The sequence below is a fragment of the Psammomys obesus genome, unplaced genomic scaffold (assembly GCF_907164565.1).
Source record: "Psammomys obesus unplaced genomic scaffold, mPsaObe1.curated_primary_1811, whole genome shotgun sequence".
Classification (NCBI taxonomy): domain Eukaryota; kingdom Metazoa; phylum Chordata; class Mammalia; order Rodentia; family Muridae; genus Psammomys; species Psammomys obesus.
In genome coordinates this window covers 1,846,328-1,864,064 of record NW_026596064.1, presented here as the reverse complement: position 1 = coordinate 1,864,064, position 17,737 = coordinate 1,846,328, and the positions used below count along the sequence as shown (strand labels likewise).

The 17,737-nt window shown below is 45.4% G+C and overlaps 1 protein-coding gene across 1 annotated transcript in view; it reads right to left on the bottom strand.

Moving 5' to 3' along the window:
• Positions 1–16,012, bottom strand: part of Vps8 (VPS8 subunit of CORVET complex) — a 122,203-nt gene extending 106,191 nt beyond the window's left edge. Inside the window, exons 1-3 of the mRNA XM_055625215.1 lie at positions 15,946–16,012; positions 1,960–2,349; positions 1,161–1,229 (exon numbers count right to left, since the gene is read on the bottom strand). Of these exons, the coding sequence (XP_055481190.1) occupies positions 1,161–1,229; positions 1,960–2,112 (222 nt within the window). The 5' untranslated portion in view covers positions 2,113–2,349; positions 15,946–16,012. The remainder of the gene's footprint in view (positions 1–1,160; positions 1,230–1,959; positions 2,350–15,945) is intronic.
• Positions 16,013–17,737: the final 1,725 nt, after the last annotated feature.

Genomic DNA, 17,737 nt, shown 5'->3' with positions numbered 1-17,737 from the left:
AAGCGCTGAGACATCCAGCCTTGTGAACCAACCACCTACTGGATTCTTAAACCTTCAGTTGGTAGTCAGCCACTGCTGGCTGGACACAGCCATTCTAATAAATATAAAACACACACACTTCATTATATAAGTTCTGTTTCTCTAGGGAACCCTGACTAATAGACCAACTAAAGGCAGGATCCCTGTAATATAGCCTTCACAAGGGATGCTGGGATGGGAATTTTTGGTGACGTAACTGCATTTGAGTCATGTGTTCTCCTAAAACATAGCCAAATAAACTCACTGGCTCATCAAGATGGACTTCTGTGGAATCTTTTCTTGGTCCTGCACTGGGGCCTGATCTCACATTTGTTCATGGACCCCCAGAAAGGTAACAGAACAGCTGGGCACAAAGGCAAAAGATGAACAAGATGTAGCTTCCACCCTTGAGAAGATCAAACTCTACACTAGTACTGACCAACAGTTTCTGCCCTGATGAAAATATGTGTCTATGCTGACCACTATAGAAGCCGCTAGCCCCACATGGCTACTGAGCTCCTGAAATGGGCCTTGTTCAAATGAGACACTGAAGTATCAGTTAACTGTAATTAACATAAATTTTATGTTGACATATGTACTAGTGGCTACCATACTGGACAATACACTGTTGTCCAATCCAAATACATACACTGTTAACTAACCCAAAATATATGAAAAAAAAAATCAATGTCACAAAATCAGTGCTGCAAACTGTTTTTTGCTACTTTGTGGGTTCTTTTTCCCACCCTTTATCCCCTAGGTTTTACCCTTATCACTAGATAGAAGAGAGAGAAAGATGGGGGGGGGGATTCTTCTTTGAGCATGACTACTAACAGATGCAACCAACCCCCTGAACAACCAACAACCACTGTCAACCCACCTATAGGGGCCCTAGCATTTATATTCCCTCCGAAAAGCTCCCAGAATTCCAAATGTCACACAATGGCAGAAAATATCTGCTGTTGGAAAAACCATGCTTCTGATAAAGTTCATGGTCGGCTGCTGCTGACAGTCGGAAGCAGCCCCACATCCCTACACCTAGGATTAAAACAAAAGCACATTTTTATAATATTTCTGTATTGTTAAAGAAACCAAAATTCCAAAGTCAACACTACAGACAGTGATGAGCAACATTTACTTACCTCATTGAGTATGCTCTCCAGAGTTGGAGGGGTATCCACTTGAGGAATATCAAACTCTTTATCATCAATCTGAATAAAGACATTAAAGTTGACGTGAGGCTTTTCCTCTTGTAACTGTGAGATGTTTGAAATAACTAGAACCACTGTCAATGCAACCCACTAACTGGATCATATATTCAACTTGGCAATTCCTATCCAACACATTTTTATCCACACATCCAGTGACTCTCAAGGCCAGGAAAACCTCGACTGTGCCTCTCTGACAGCCCTAATCCTTTCTAGAAAGCTGAAGGACTGTTTTACCTCCTTTCTTAGGATGACAAAATACCACATGCCATGGCAGACCACCCTTTCCTAAGCTTAGACTTGAGGCCTAAATGACATGCCAAAGCATGACACAGAATTTCTTGGTTCTTTCATGGTGAAGAAAGAGTAAGTTAAAAAGCTGTCACTAAATAACTCTCACCGTCACAGAAACCACTGATATTCAATCAAGAAAGCAGCAAGTAAGATGGGAGGATAAGAACTCTAATACTCCCATCAGCCCCAGGGCCTTGAGACCGGCATTTAGCACGGCTGCTCACCAGTGTCACCTATAAACTGGATGACCAGCATGAGGCTAAAGGACACCAGAGTGCTCTGTAAGTGGCAACACACTGCACAATTAAGACTGACACCTTGTAAAACCCAACAGACTCCTGCTAACTAGGTATGCAGAGACCACAGATTCAGAGTATTTGGGTCATAAAACACACTAACCCAAGCTTTGTTAATCACTTGACAAAAGGTAAACTTTTACCAGATCATTTTTGAACTCCAGCTCCTTATCCAGATCTATGCAAGAGAACTTTGAAAGAGAAGCTTCTAAATTGAAAGACTTGTTCAATTCTTCCTCTGCAGTGCTGCCGCATGGGTTCTGTTCTGAATTCTCCTGGCCTGGTTCATTTTCCATATTTGATTTCAAGAACTGTACTCAAACAATCCGAGCAATTATGTTTCTTGCTTTTGGCCTTGGACTGCAGAGATCCGAATGATGCTCTCTTTGGTAGGGAGGCAGGTGTTACTTAGACATCCTCTTCTCAGAAGGACATTTCAGAGAAATCCTTGATGAGAGTCCACTTGGTCATCTGTCTGCAGGCAAAAAAAAAAAAAAAAAAAGGACGGAGGGTAGGATGTGGGTGGAGGGTTCCTACAAGAAGAGAAAGAGAAAAACTTAGCTCAGCCTTGGAGAGGTATGAGACTGGAGCCTCCACCGAGGTCATGAGACAAGTAACAATGGCATGAAACTTGGTGGGTCCTGGACAGTATCAAAGCAGATTTATACACCTGCCCCCAGACAGCAAACTGGTGCCGTAGCTTCTCGTTAGCCCTGCCCCTCTCTTCTGGGACCTCCGGGCAGCAATCCAGGTCCCCAGGCGGGAAGCACACAGACTGGCTTGATTGGCATCAACTCTGGGCCAGCTGAGCATGAGCATCCAGGACAGACGCTGAGTTGTCTAATAACACACTAGCAAGCCCAACAGCTGATCTACAAGGTGGAAACAACAGTGACCCAAGGATAAAATAATTACACAAAGCCAGTCACAGACAAACACGGTTATCTTCAGGAACAGAAATCTAGAAATATGAACATTAGTCACAGCTCAAAACAACAAGACCTTGTATTATATATATAAAAAGATAAACTCACTGGATGTTGTGGTGCACACCTTTAATTCCAGCAGAGGCAGGTGGATCTCTAAAAGTTTGAGGCCACCCTGGTCTACACAGTGAGTTCCAGGACAGCCAAGGCTACACAGAGAAACTCTGCCTTAAAAAAAAAAAAAGATAAACTGGTAAACCTGGAAAATGTTCATTTCTGAAAACTAAAACTGTATTTTTAAAAGCATATAACATCAAACTTTAATGTTTAAAAGTTTAAATGTTTAAAAATAAAAACACTGTAAGTTTAAATGTTAGCTGGGCAGTGGTGGTGCATGCCTTTAATACACACTCAGGAGGCAGAAGCAGGTAGATCTCTTAGTTTAAGGCCAGCCTGGCCAGTTCAAGGACAGCCAGGGCTACATAGAGAAACCCTGTCTCAGGAAAAAAAAAAAAAAAAAAAAAAACCAACAACAACAAAAAAACAACAAAGTTTAATATTTAAATTTTATTTTAAATCTCTTAAGATTGTTTCAATTAGACTACAAGTGGTCAAATTTTTCAATCTGCTTACCTTTGTGCAGAATAAAAACATAAACAAAAAATCCATAGTAATAATAACAACAAAAAAAACAAACATAATTCTGTTCTCTAAACAAGGTGTTTGTCATAGTATGCTGACCTTCCTATATCCAGTAGGTAGATATACTGTTTCACTTTTGCTTTTTCAGTTTTTCAATCAATCATGAGCTACAAGTGTTAAATGGAAGATTCCCAAGATTGTAAGCGTTAAGTCCTGTGCTGCTTTGAGTGGGGTAGGGAAAAGTCCGCACCATCCTGCTCCATCCCGTTGCGGATGGCAGTTGCCCCTCTGTAGGGTCCATACCATCCTTCTGTTAGTCACTCAGTCCCTGCCTCGGTTTTCACATCATCTTTCACAATATGGAAGAGATTCTTTCAAACTAACTCTTACATTACTTAATAATGACCCCAAGGCACAAGAGTAGTAATGGTACCAATGCCAGAGAAGCCACCAACTACTTCCTTTAAAGGGAATGAAAAAAGTTCCAGACATACGGGTCTGCTGACATACCATAGCATCAGAGGAAGAGAAAGTCTAATACAGGAAGTGTTCATGCCTAATTTATAAACTAAACCTTCATAGCTTAGTTTAATCATGTACTTATAGGTAAAAATACTGTATACGTGGCTGGCTCTCCTTACCTTATTTTTATGGATAGTTTCCAAATTCATAAAAATCAACCATGAATCAAAACTACTTTTTAAAATTGTTTCTGAAGTTGAGCATGATGGCCCATGCTTTAATGCCGGCACTCAGGAGGCAGAGGTGGGCAGAATCTGTGTGAGTTCAAGAGCAGCCTGGTTTATATGGTAAATTCTCCGGTCTACCAAGGCTCCACAGTGAGACTTGGTCTTTAAAAAATAAAATCTTTGAATTTTAAAAATGTTCCTGCAATAAACACAGACACTTCGGTCGTCACTGTTCCCTCAACAGTGCACTACAGTAACTGTGCCTGCAGTGTGAGGCGCTGTAAGCAGCCCAGAGATGCTTTAAAATGCACAGAAGTGCTGCGCTGTTTATACAAGAAACTTAAACGTCCACAGTGTGTCAGAGGGTCCCTGAACCGTGGCAGCTAGTGGACTACAGTACGCCATCTGCAGATTCAGGACTGACTGGGCTATCTTTGAATGTATCCCCTAAGAATGAAAGGGGACTACTATAGCAAACAGCCAGCAAAACTCTCAGTGTCGAGCTTCCTCCAGCTACACAGTGCTCAGAGGGAACAAACCCCACTGCCACCAGCCCTTGACTCCACAGTAAACTGTTAGTACCTGCTAGTAAAACTGTTGGTAAAATAAAAGAATAAAGCTTGGCACCTGCAACGGCTTGAATTACAAATGCCCATCACAGTCTCGGGCATTTGAATGCTTGGTCCCCAGATGGTGGCACTATCTGGGGAGGCTTAGGGGGTATGGCCTTTCCAGAGGAAATGTCACTTGGGCATGGGCTTCGGGGTCTCCAAGCCTCCTGCCATTCCCAGTGTACTCTTTCCTTTTCCTGCTTGTCGTTCAACCCCGAGCTTACTACTTCAGCCACTTCCCCACCATGATGGACTCTTTTCCCTCTGAAGCAGTAAGCCCAAATAAACTCTTCTGTAATTGTTTTCATTGCTGCGTTTTATCACAATGACAGAAAAAGTAACTAATAGAGGAGCTGCTGAGCCATTGAGAAAACTTAATTTTTAAGAGGTTTTTGTTGTTGTTCTGTTTTCTTTTGGGAGGGAGGGGCTCGAGACAGGGTTTCTCTGTGTAGCCCTAGCTGTCCTGGACTTGCTCTGTAGACTAGGCCGGCCTCAAACTCACAGAAATGCACCTGCCTGTGGCTCCTGAGTGCTGGGATTGCAGGCGTGTGCAGCGCGCCCGGCTGAGAGCTGCTTGCTCAGTTTGTATGTGGGAACTGTGTAAGTGGATGTGGATGTGTAGAGGCACCATGCCTGTGTGCCTGGGCGGAGCAGAACAACACTTCAAGTGTCCCCCCTACCACTCTCCCTCTCTTCCTCTGAGGCAGGGTCTCTCCTTCACCCAAGGTTTGTGTTTCCCAGACAGGCTGAAAGCCAGCAAAGCCCTGTGATCCTCCTGTCTGCACTCCCCTCAAAGGAAGCATAACTGCTGTGTTACAGCCGTGTGCAATACGTCTGGCTCATTATGTGGGTGCTGAAATCTGAACTCCCATCTTCATGACTGCACAGGAAACATTCTTAACTACAGAGCCACCTCTCCAGCCCTAAGAAAACTTAACTTTTTAAAATTAACTTAGATTGGGGGTACCACTAGCCAATGCGGGGCGGGGGAAGATTATTTGTGTAGTATGCCCAAGATCTTCTCTTCCATTCCCAGCACTTTCATGTGAGCACACTCACATGCACACATACACAAACCACACATACACACACAAAAAAAAACAACAACAATAAAATGCATCACAGGTAAACTTAGTTATTTTAAAGCAATATGACCAACTCACTGACAATTTAATCATTTTTTGTGCCTATGAACTGAGCAGTTCTCAGCTCAGTTCCTAATGCTGTGGCCATTTAAGACAGTTCCTCATGTTGTAGTGACCTCCAACCATAAAATCATTTTTGTTGCGACTTCATACCTGTAATTTTGCTACTCTTATGAATCACAATGTAATTCTGTTTTCTGGTGGTCTTAGTTGACTCTGAAAGTGTTGTTCAGCCCCAAGAGGGGTCACAATGCACAGGCTGAGAACTACTGGATTAGGGTATTAAAAAATGAATCGCTAGTAAGTATAAGATGTGAACTTGTGAAAACTGACTTTTCACAAGCTGAAACTGACTGTTCTATCCATTCTGGACTATTTACAAACACAGAGTAATTTCTTTCAAACAAACCCTAATGTTCTATCTTCAAAACACATGCTATCAAAACATTGTTAGAAACGTAGCTGAGGGCATTTTCCCTGGCAACATGTGAAAGCATCTTATCAGGTACTCAACACACTGTTCCTTATCAATGAGACACACCAACAGCAACACCGATGGGCGTGCGTGCGTGTGTGTGTGTGTGTGTGTGTGTGTGTGTGTGCGCGCGCGCGCACATACTAAGTCATTCAGTGTGGCATATATGCACATGTGTTTAGGACTGACCATTTAGACAGCCTATCCAGGGCTCATGCCTGGAGAAAACTGACTACCTATAGTCCTTTATCTGGGGGTGAGTGGAGCTTTGCGGACTTCCCTAGCCCCGCTGGCATGTCCGCTGGTGTGGTCATTATTCGGGTCTGGTTAGACAACCATATTATTAATATATCGAGAGTAGCATCCCTACGTCTTATACGACACAATCTCGCATCAGGCATCCTGGGCATCTAGAACTTACAAACCTTTCTTTATTTTAACTATTTGTATTTTGTGAATATGTTTGCCTACATGTTTGTCTGTGCACCATGCAGTTCTCTCACAGGCCAGAGAGGGTGTTTAAACTCCTGGAACTGGAGTCACAGATATCTGTGAGCTGCCTTGTGGGTGCTGGGAACAGAACACAGGTTTTCTGCATGAGCAACAAATATGTCTCTCCAGGCCCTTGCTCTTACAATCTTTATGCCCTCTCTCCTGTGGTATCCCCTGAACCTTACATTTAGGAGCTGTGTTACAGATGTACCACAGCTGGGTACTTCTGTAGCTTTAAATAGTGGGAAAGACCACATAGAAGAGAGAGAGAAAGACTAACAAACAGACAGAGACCGAGAAACAGATGGGCAGCCTGTGGCTGAACCATCTCAACTGGGAGAAGCACTTCCACAACTCACCCTGACGACCTGAGTTCACTCCCACAACAATGGTGAAAGGAAAGAACAGACTTCCACAACTTCCTCTGATCCCCACATTTGCTGTAGCACATGCATGCCCCCTGACAATAAATGCATTTGTAATCAGAAAGCCAGATATGGTGAGACACATTCGTAATTTCTAAACTCATACAGTGAGATGAAAAGATACAGAATCACCAGGAAGTTCACAGGCCAGCTAGCAGAAGAGCGACTCTGCCTCAGCAGGGCAAAGCCAACCCCTTACAGGTGTCCTCGATTCTGCCAAGGAACTGATCACTCTCTCTCACTCTCTCTCTCACTCACTCACTCACTCTCTCCCTCTATCTTCCTCTTTCCCTCTACTTCCCTCCTTTTATCTCTCTCCCTTTCTCCACATAAAATAAAGGGATAAATAAATACTTTTTAAAAACAAAACAAGGTAGAGAGGACCTGAGAAGGAATGACTGAGCTGTTCTCAGGCCACTACATACATGCACATTTCGGAGGGGGGGGGGTTAATCTAGACTTTACCAGCTCCTATCTGTGACTCTGGACAGGTCTGGCTGCCCCTTTTATTTCTACATCTGTACATGGAGCAGTGTGAACATCTGTGTTGTCTGTCTTGCTTGCCCAGAAGAGCACGTCTCCGTTCTGGAAAGAGTTCCTTCCCGTGGTGCTTTCTGTGGAGGCTGCCAAACACACCAGGGATTGGGAGAGAGGAGGAGAGGAGGCCAAGTAGCCCTCTCTTGCACAGAAGTTATAGACTACGTGTGGCAGCTAGAACACCAGCTACACATCTGTCACTGGCAACCCGCCTCTACTGGCAGAACTTTTATACTCTAGGTCCACACTCCCCAGCAAGGACCAGAGCAATCTCTTATTAGATCGGGGAGAAAGAGAATCTGAGTTGTAGTTTTCCAGGTTAGCTCTGCCCACAGCTTCTAGCAGTTTGGCTGCACAGACCAAGGTACTCACTCCTACTTCACACCTGCCACCTCTTCCTCTTCCCTCCCTCCTCTCCTGGGGCTGCTGGATCTCTTAGGAGTTCTAACACTGGAATGCAGAGGTAGCATGGTAATAAAGGATACACTGACTCTAAAGCACAGGGAATGATGCCTAGACACAGGCATTTTCACGAAATAACAAATCATCATTTACAAGTTCCTGAAGATTTCCAAAACCTTCAAAGTTAAAGACTCTAAATCAAGATCAGTAGTTTTGTAAACATCACACATCTCTTTTGACCAATGAACAGTCTGGTTATGAGCTGAATATCAACAGCTTGCTGAGACTAGCAAGGCCCTAGCAAAGTTATCAGACACCCTCAAGACCTTGACTATTACACTGGGGATTTTCTTACCCTAACTCATTCTGAAATCATGCTTGGCCCTGTCTCACTTCAACACTGCTCTCAATTTCCACTGATGAAGTCAAGTATTTCCTCATCTTCAGTTTCTTTGACACTTTTTTTACACCGTGTGTGTGTGTGTGTGTGCGTGTGTGTGTGTGTGTGTGTGTGTGTGTTAGCAAATAGTCTCACTGAAGTCAAGACGGCTGATACAAAAGTTACCGTGCTGACTTTCTAAAGGTCATTAGAGCAACTTTCATTAATTTTCAAAAATGAATATAAAGGCTGAGTTGATGATGCAGTCAGGAAAGTGCTTGCCTTGAAACAGGAGGACCGGAGCCTGGATTCCCAGTCGCCAACATGAAAAGCTGAGTACAGTGGCATATGCCTGTGATCCCAACCTGTAGGGGTGGTTTGGGGCAGAGGGCAAAGACAGGAGGATCCCTAAGGTTTGCTGGACAGGTGCTCCAACTGAACTGAGGAGCTCCAGGTTCAAGGGAGAGATTCTGTCTCAAAAACTAAGGTGGGAAGTGACTGGGGAAGACACAGGACATTGAGCTTTGACCTAAACACACATATGAACACATACAGAATACATATATACACACACACACAGTGTCATGGGAACACCTGTAATCTCAGGGCTGGGGAAGCAGAGACAGGTGGGGCCTGTGGGGCCTGCTGGACAAACAGTCTAGTCTACTTGGCAAGCCCCAGGCCACTGAGATCATCTCATAAAAACAAGGTGAGCAGCTCCTGAGAAAAAAACTTAAGGTCTTTCTCTGGCCTACACACAAGTGCGTGTGTACACATATACACATACATGCCACACACACCATACACACACACACACACACACACACACACACGAGCATACACAAACGCAAACATGCCTGTGTGCACGCACACACATGGGTGGGTCCACCTGAGTGTACCTGTGGGAGGAAGCACAATGGTGTATGATGGTGCCTATCTTAATTACAGGAAGTTGTACATATGTAGTTTCTATGGCAAAGGAGACTTTCTGACGTAACTAAGTAAGGACCTAAGATGGAGGCCTTAGTGTGGATTATCCAAGTACCGCAATACAATCAAGAGAATTTTTACTAGAAGATCGAAGCAGAAGACTGTCACTGTCAGAGAAAGCAATGTGACAATAGTAAAAGGGTCAGAGAGATGCTACACTCCAGGCTCAGAGGCTGGAGGAAAGATGTCAGGAGCCAGACAAAGCAGACCTCCCTAGAAGCTGCAAAGACAACACAACAGATTCTCTCTAGAGACTCTAGAACCAAAGGCCCCTCCCAACACCTTCATCTTAGTAAGCCAAGTTATAATTTTGAACTACTGTTCTAGTTTAAAGGGGTATGGCTCCTATACCTATAAGACTCATGTGTTTGAATGCTTGGCCCAGCGAGAGTGGCACTATTAGGAGATTTGATATTGTTGGAGAAAGTAGGTGACTGTGGGGCCGGGGGTCTTAACTATGCTCAAGCTCTGCCTACTATAAAATCCCACTCTCACTCCTGTCTGCCTGCACAATGCCATGCTTCCTGCCATAATAATAATGGACTGAACCTCTGAAACTGGAAAGCAACCCCAATTAAATGTTCTCCTTTATAAGAGTTGTCTTGGTCATCGTGTCTCTTCATAGCAATAGAACCCTAACTAAGACAATTACAGAACTAAAATAATAAACCTGTGTTGTTTTCAGTCACCGGATGTGTAATGGTTTGTTATGGCAACAATAGCAAATGAATACAGTTAACAAATTTTAATTGATTTGCTTCTTTCTAATAACATCTCAATGTTCTGAAGTAGCAAAGGCAGAGCAGACTTTCAGTAAGCAGGCTCTTCTTTGAGTATGTAAACCAATGATGAAATGCTTGACTCTCCACAGCGGATCAGACAGTCTCAGGTCTCAGCAGCCGCCAGCACAAGGCTGACAATGAACTATTCATTACTTCCTCGCAAGGAGAAATCTTACATGGCCAGTGTTTTCACAGTCCTTAAGAGGATCCTCCCCTACAACAGCGCTTACAGACAACGTCGGGTGGTGTTATCAACACGTCTTAGGCTCTCCTAGGAAGACATCTGGTTAATCTAATACAAACCATGCTACAGAAGCACGGTGCTCCTCAACTAATGTTCCGGAGTGAAGAGTCCAAAAGCTTGAGAATTCTCAAGGTTGTTTCCTCTTAAAGTTAGTCCCAAAAATTGACAGCCAGGGTCATTCTTAAAATGAGAGAGGAAAACGAACCATATCAACAGCAATGACAGTATTATAATAGTGGCCCACTACAGGCTCCAGAGCATGGCCTGCACTGGACTGGGTTCTGACTGTAATGCTCACACCTCCCCCTCCAAATCCCAGGAGTCTGCAATGTGTCAATGTTCTTTTCCGTCTGAGAGTCCTTACAGGATGCTTGGGGACACGGGGAAGCAGAGGCAGGTGGATCACTGTGAGTAGGAGAATATCCTGGTCTACAAAGTGACTCCAGGACAGCCAAGGCTACACAGAGAAACTCCGTCTCGAAAAAACCCAAAAAAGAAATGTTTTCTTAAACATTGTCTTGATATTTCCCTTCTTTTGATTTACTAGTTAACTTACCACAGTTAAAACTGTTTTTTAAATTTACAATACTGTATTAAATACCATGAAATCCTGGTAAGGAAACAATGTTAAGTTAGACTTGCTTCTCCCTCCCCCCCTTTTTTGGAGGGGGATCAAGATGGGGTTTCTCTATGTAGCCCTGGCGACCCTAGAACTCATTCTGTAGACCAGGCTGGCCTCGAACGCACAGAGATCTGCCCGTCTCTGCCTCCTGAGTGCTGGGATTAAAGGTGTGTGCCACCACTGCCCAGCTGCTTCTGCCCATCTTAATCCACGTATTTTTAACTCTGCTTCTTTGTTTTGTTGTCTTGTGAAGGAAAAGACTACAATCTAGTTAATTTATATTTGTTTTCTATTAACCTTCTCCAGTGGATCTCATCCTCAGGAGCCCACCACAGGATAAACTCCACATTCTGAGCCTGTAATTTCAGATGCACAGGTGTTCCCTACTTTCTCCTCCCGTACAATTACATGAGCGGTCTACACGAAGTCCTTCAGGACTAGCTTCTGCCACTGGACATGGTGAGGTACATGCCTGTAATCCCAGGCTGCAGAGGCAAAAGGATTGCCATGAGTTCAAGGCAAGCCAGTATGGGTAAAAACACTCTCCCCCCCATGCTGCTTGCTTCTCATTCCTTTTCCTCTATACTTATCTAAGTTCCTTCATTCTTTGTATGCACTGTTCAGCTGTGACTGGAGCATTACCTTCCTTCCTGAATCACTTTCTAAATCTTGTAGGCTATACTCTTGTGCATGCGCGCTCTTGCACACACACACACTCTCTCTCTCTCACTCTTTTGCACTCTTGTGCTCTCTTCTTTCCTCTCTTCTCCACTATCAAGCCCATACTGGCTTCAACTTCACTAGGTGTCCAGGCTGGCCTTGAACTCATGATCTGCCTAGCCTAGGCTCTCAAACGCTGAGATTATAGGCAGGTTTGGTGATAGCCTACTTAAGGCATGTTTTCCTTAGCACTATCTTTGTACTTTCCTTCTTTTGGTTCACCAGTTAACTTACCATATGGCTATGCCTTTTCTCTCCAACAATGGAAAAGGGGAACCATACTTCTAAATCTCTGGGCTTAATGACTTGCATGCTGCATTCAATAAATATTTGCTGATTAACACAGAGTTGGAAGCTAGGAATAACACCTGGTTTGTAAATTAAACATACCAGTGTTGTTACCTCTGACTGTTCCGTTTCAAGGGTATCATTTGATTTAGAGTATATAGAGATCTGTACCACAATAACCCAAATTACAACTGAGTTCTACTTCCATGACTCAGATGAACACCTGCCCAACTGCTACACTTTGAGGTTCCCTTCACTCTGCTTTTAAGGTTCTGAGCCTTGAGCCATTTGCAGTTCAGGTCACAGCTGAAGATGTGAGCCCTCATCTGCTCTACACGCTACGAATGCCTGCCTGTTGTCAAACTTCCCTGCCGTAGTGGTGATGGACTCTTATCCCTCTGGAACCGTAAATCCAAATAAGCCCTTCCTTCCCCATGATGCTTTGGTACTGGTGTTTTATCACAGTCAACAGAAAGTAACTGAGACAGCACTGTACTCAAAAGAGCTTCCCATCTAGGAGAATGTTTTTCTAATCTACAAGTATTTTTAACAATGTTTCAGCTTTTGTATAACATGACACAAATTCCATGACTTCCAGAGGTTTGTGGGTTTTCACATTCAGTCTATTCATGAAAATAACAGGAATGTATCATGTATCTCTTTAATTTAAAGGAACCCAATTATCTACCGAAAAGAGGAAAAAAGAAAAGGTGTGACTCACACAGCCAGGGTATTCCATTCAACTGTTTCACGTGAGTATAGAACAGGAAATGGATACCTGCTGGCCTTTTGGTCAGTCTCAGTTCATGCATGCCCCATGTAAAAGCATCTGACTTCATCTGTGCTAAGAGAAATAAACAGCGCTCTGCTCCCACATGGAGCAAAAGCCAGCAGCACTGAGGGTTTAGGGAGCACATGTCAGTCTCCCTGGAATGCCTCAATGGTACTCAGTTTGGGAAGTCTCCAACCATGTGACTTTGGTGGTGCCACCAATCATGTGCCTATGAGCCTAGCCGGAAAAATAAAAAAAATAAATAAAAATAAATAAAAAAACAACTATGCACAGGGCATCTGTCTCCAATGTGGCCTGAATCAGGGTCCTTCCTGGAACTTGTAACTACAGAAGGCAAGAGTGTCCTCTCAACTCTAGGGTACACTGGCTTGGAAGAGCTGTCAGGAACTTGTTTTTCACACTAAGTAACAGGACAGAATGAGAGGCTCTCAGAGAAAGAGAGATGGGGACCAAGATGCTGGAGGTCATTTGTGAGAGGGGAGAGGTCCCCAGAACCACTGATTGATGTAATGACACCCAGTCTCTTCCCAGGTTTGTAAACCAAAAAATCTCTTTTGGCTTAAGTGCATTTGAACTGTTCTCTGACACTTGTAACAGAAAGAGGCCTGATTTTAAAAAGATATAATTGTTGCTGACATGGAGTCTAAGAAGCCACTGAAGGGTGAGGAGTCCAGGAGAAACCTACAGTTGCTGACTCAAAACACGCAAGGCACACACTGAAGCTAACCCAACTGAGAACTCCGGGTCTGAAAGACAGCAAGCTGACCTACATATATACCTACACAAAGGTGACTGCGAACTTGGGTCAAGAAAAGACCTCTATGGAAGCTAATAAATAAAAGTTAAACCTAGCTCATTAAGTCCAAAGGCCACATTGGTTGGAAGATGGTGGCTCACACCTGTAATCCCAACACTCAGGAGGCAGAGGCAGGTGAGGATCTCCGAGTTCAAGAACAGCCTGGTGTACAGGACAGCTAAGTTGACACAAAGAAGCCCTGTCTCAAGGGGAAAGGGCCACAATGAATTGGGGAAACAGCTTACTCAGTACATCGTGTGCCATGCAAGCATGAAGGCCTTGATAACATCCATCACTAAGTCCCCAGAACTCAAGAGAAACAGCCAGGCCAACGGCGGCCCACATTTGTAATCCCAACTAGGGAAGTAGAGACAGACAGATCCTGGGGCCGGATGACCTGTCAGCATAGCCTACACGGCACCAGGACAGGAAGAGACCCTGTCTCAAAAGCAAGGTGGGAGGCCATCGAGATGGCTCAGGGGACAAAGCACTTCTATGAAAGCAACCTGAATTGGATTCCCACATAAAGGAGGAAGGAGAGGATTTCACAAAGTTGTGCTCTGACCTCCACAAGTGTGCCCTGGGAGGCGTGCATGCACACATCATAATAATAATTAATTTTGTGGATTTTTTTTTAAAGGTAAGTCTGGGGAGATGGTTTAGGCAGTAAAGTGCTTGAGAGGCAAATATGAGGACCTGACTTTGATACCCCAAAATTTGCATTAAGAAAGTGAGAATGGTGGCATGAGCCTGTAACCCCAGCGTGGAGAGATGGGAACAAGAAGTTCTCCTAAGGCTTCCTAGCTCATACACCTGACTGGATCAGCAAGCTATGCCTTGAGCAAGAGGTCCCATCTCAAAAAGAAAATAGAGGGGCAGGAGAGGTGGCTCTGTGATTAAGAAAGGATACTGCTCTTATGTATGACCAGAGTTTGGTCACTAGCATGAGCACGGGGTGGCTCACAATTGCTTGTAACTCCAGCTCCTGCATCACGATCCCTGTGCACGTGCACACGCGCACGTGGGCGCATTTAAACAAAATAAATCCAGTGCTAACCTCTCGCTTCTACACGCACGCACACACATGCAGACCTTCCTTCTCCTGTCACCGTGCCTGAAATGTCTGTGGAATAGTGGCATAACGCTCAGAGTCACCGAAACTATTCTAAACTCTGGAAGACAGAAGGCACTCACCAGCTGCCAACAGTCCAACTACAAAAGAAACATCTAAAGAAAAGAAAAATCACCATCTCATTCTGCTAGAGGTCTGCAAGGAATTTTCTCACATAACTCAGTCACTTCAACCACACAAAGGCCAACAGTTTAAACAAAACTGCTCCACTTATCTTTCCCGTGTATTCTACAAACCGGGTCAGCTATCGCCGGAGGACTCAATACTTTCCTGCTTACATGTCAACATGAGCAAACCCATGACTTAAACACATGTGGGTCCCCCGGCCTCAATCTCTACTTCAAACACAGAAGGGTAACACAAACCCACACACAACGTCGTGTAATTTTCTCCCCCCCCCCCCCAAAAAAAAAAAAAAAAACCAGACACCTGGAATAGAGTTAGCAGTACTAGCCAACATCTGTGATGCGTTGTTTCTTTGGGGGGGGCTGGGGGGCGGGGTGGGAGGAGTGGCCCGCAGTAGGGTGGGCAGTGCAGTGGCTAGTGTTCCCGGCAAGCAGAGCCCCGCCTACTTTAAGAAGGCAGTGCCGCCGCCCCGGGAACCCAGCACAGCCCCGTCCCTGAAACACGCCCACTTGGTACACCCAGACTCCGGATTGCTGCGTCCCCAGTGCCACGCCTGGACGGCTAGCCAAGCACAGGGGTGCCCCCAACTTCCACCTGCGGCCCTCGGGCTGGGGCACACTTGGCAGGAGGCGAGGAGGAGCCGGACCCACAAGACTGCACCGCAATCCCACGGGGTGAGCGCTTCCACCCGGCGCGGTGTGGGAGGGACGGCACCCGCCGCCCGGCCGCAGCCCTCGCAGGCGTGCGGACCCGGGTGGAAACCGCTGACCCAGCCGGAGCCCAGACTCCAGGGGCAGCCCGCGGCGGCCGCAGGGTCTCCGCGAGCGACCGGGCCGCAGCTTCCATCCGCGCACTCCCGAGGCGCCGGCCCCGCACCCGCCGCCCCGCCCCGCCTGCTCGGGACGCGGGTTACCTGAGCCTGCGTCCGCCCGGACGGGACCCCCGGCCCACGTGACCCCGCGAGGCCGGCCCCCACGCACGCGCAGTGGCCGCGGCTCGAGGGCGCGCTTCCGCCGTCTTCCCCGGAGACGCTCCGCGCTGGGCGGTGCGCGCCTCTGCGCCACGCCCTCCTTAAAGAGAGACTCACCCCGGGCGCAGCCCGGTAAACGGGTCCTCGGGTGGGAGAGGAACGTCCTTTTCAGCCCCGAGCAGTGAGTTCACCTGAGCCCCCGGAAGCCGACCCCACAGCCAGGTGTCGTGGCTCACGCCTTCCACCCTAGCGCGCGGGAGCTTGAGGCAGGAGCTTGATTAGATGAGTTCAAGCTAGCCTGGGATACTGAGGGAGACCTGTCTCAGTTTCGATGGATAATGGGAGGGGAGAGGGGGTCGCTATGGAATTAATTTCGCAGGATTTGGTGGTATCTACTAATTAATTTTCTTTTAAAGGGCGAACACAGAGGAAGGGGAAGCATTATTTTGCAAATAAGCATGGATACTGAAAACTATCCTTTTCCAGATTGCTTTTTTTTTTTTTTCTTCGAGACAAGGGTTTTTCTGTGTTGCCCTTGCTGTCTCTTTGTAGACCAGGCTGGTCTCGAATTTAAGAGATCCACCTGCCTCTGTCTCTGAAGTGCTGGGATTAAAGACCACATCCAGCCTTCCAAATTATCATTTTTAAAAGTTCATCTTAACATCAAAAATACAGGGTGGCTCACATCAAATAAAGAAGCCATCTTTACGGAATTTTTTTTTTTTTTTTTTTTTTTTTTTTTTTCTAATTTGCTACTCGAAAACGCTAAAACCTTCGGGACATTTGGCTTTTAAGTTGCCACTGTAGATAGTTAGTAACCCCAGGAGGCAGATTGCTGGACCACTCTGTGGTCGAGAAATTAGGAGGAAGAGACCAGAAGGTACTTCCAGAGGAGTTACACAAAACACTCAGTATGGCCGACAGCGGTTGAAGGTCAACCAGACTCCCCATACCTCTCGGCCTGGAACAGATCAAGAAGTGAGAAAAACAAAGGCCTTTTCTAAAAGTGTTTTGGAACTAAGAACTTGATGTGCAAGCACCATCTCAGTAAAGGCTGGCTGATTACAGTGATATAAAGAAATTACAGGGCTGCTGTTTTTAGGGTCACGGATGAAGGAAAATAATCAACTTAGCTGAAAAATGGGGCTTCTGTAGGCAGGAGCCAGAGAGACTGCCTAACTGAGGGAACAATGGGGTTAGTTACAATCCAAGGTGAGTTTAGGGACCAGTTACTAGCCTGATGTGGCTAGGGTATGGGCAGTGGCTTCCATATCTTTAATCGTCACCCATAGAAACACATTTCAGCCATGACTATGTATGCGTGTGTGTGTGTGTGTGTGTGTACTGTGTGTGACGGGCCCATCTGAAGCGGGGTGGACAAAATGGGCACATGAAAGATGTCAGCAGACATATGGGAAGTGGGACATGAAAGATGGGAATGTTGTTAACTGACATTCTCAGAATATTTTATGGTAGCCTTGCGCTCATTCGGGATAATGCTGGAACGCAGACCTAAGCCTGGTGGGTGGCTGGTGTAGAAGAGCAGATTCTAACTCAAGCTATGTCTGAAGTCCCTTCACCGTGACGGCCTTTCATATCCCGTTGTTCACAGCATGGAACATTTGGAGCAGCATCACAGCTTGCCTGTCCAGTGATACTTAACTAAAAATAAAAGTAGTGTGTGCTTATTATAGAAACCTTGGAAAATTCAGAAAATATTTTAAAATAAAAATTA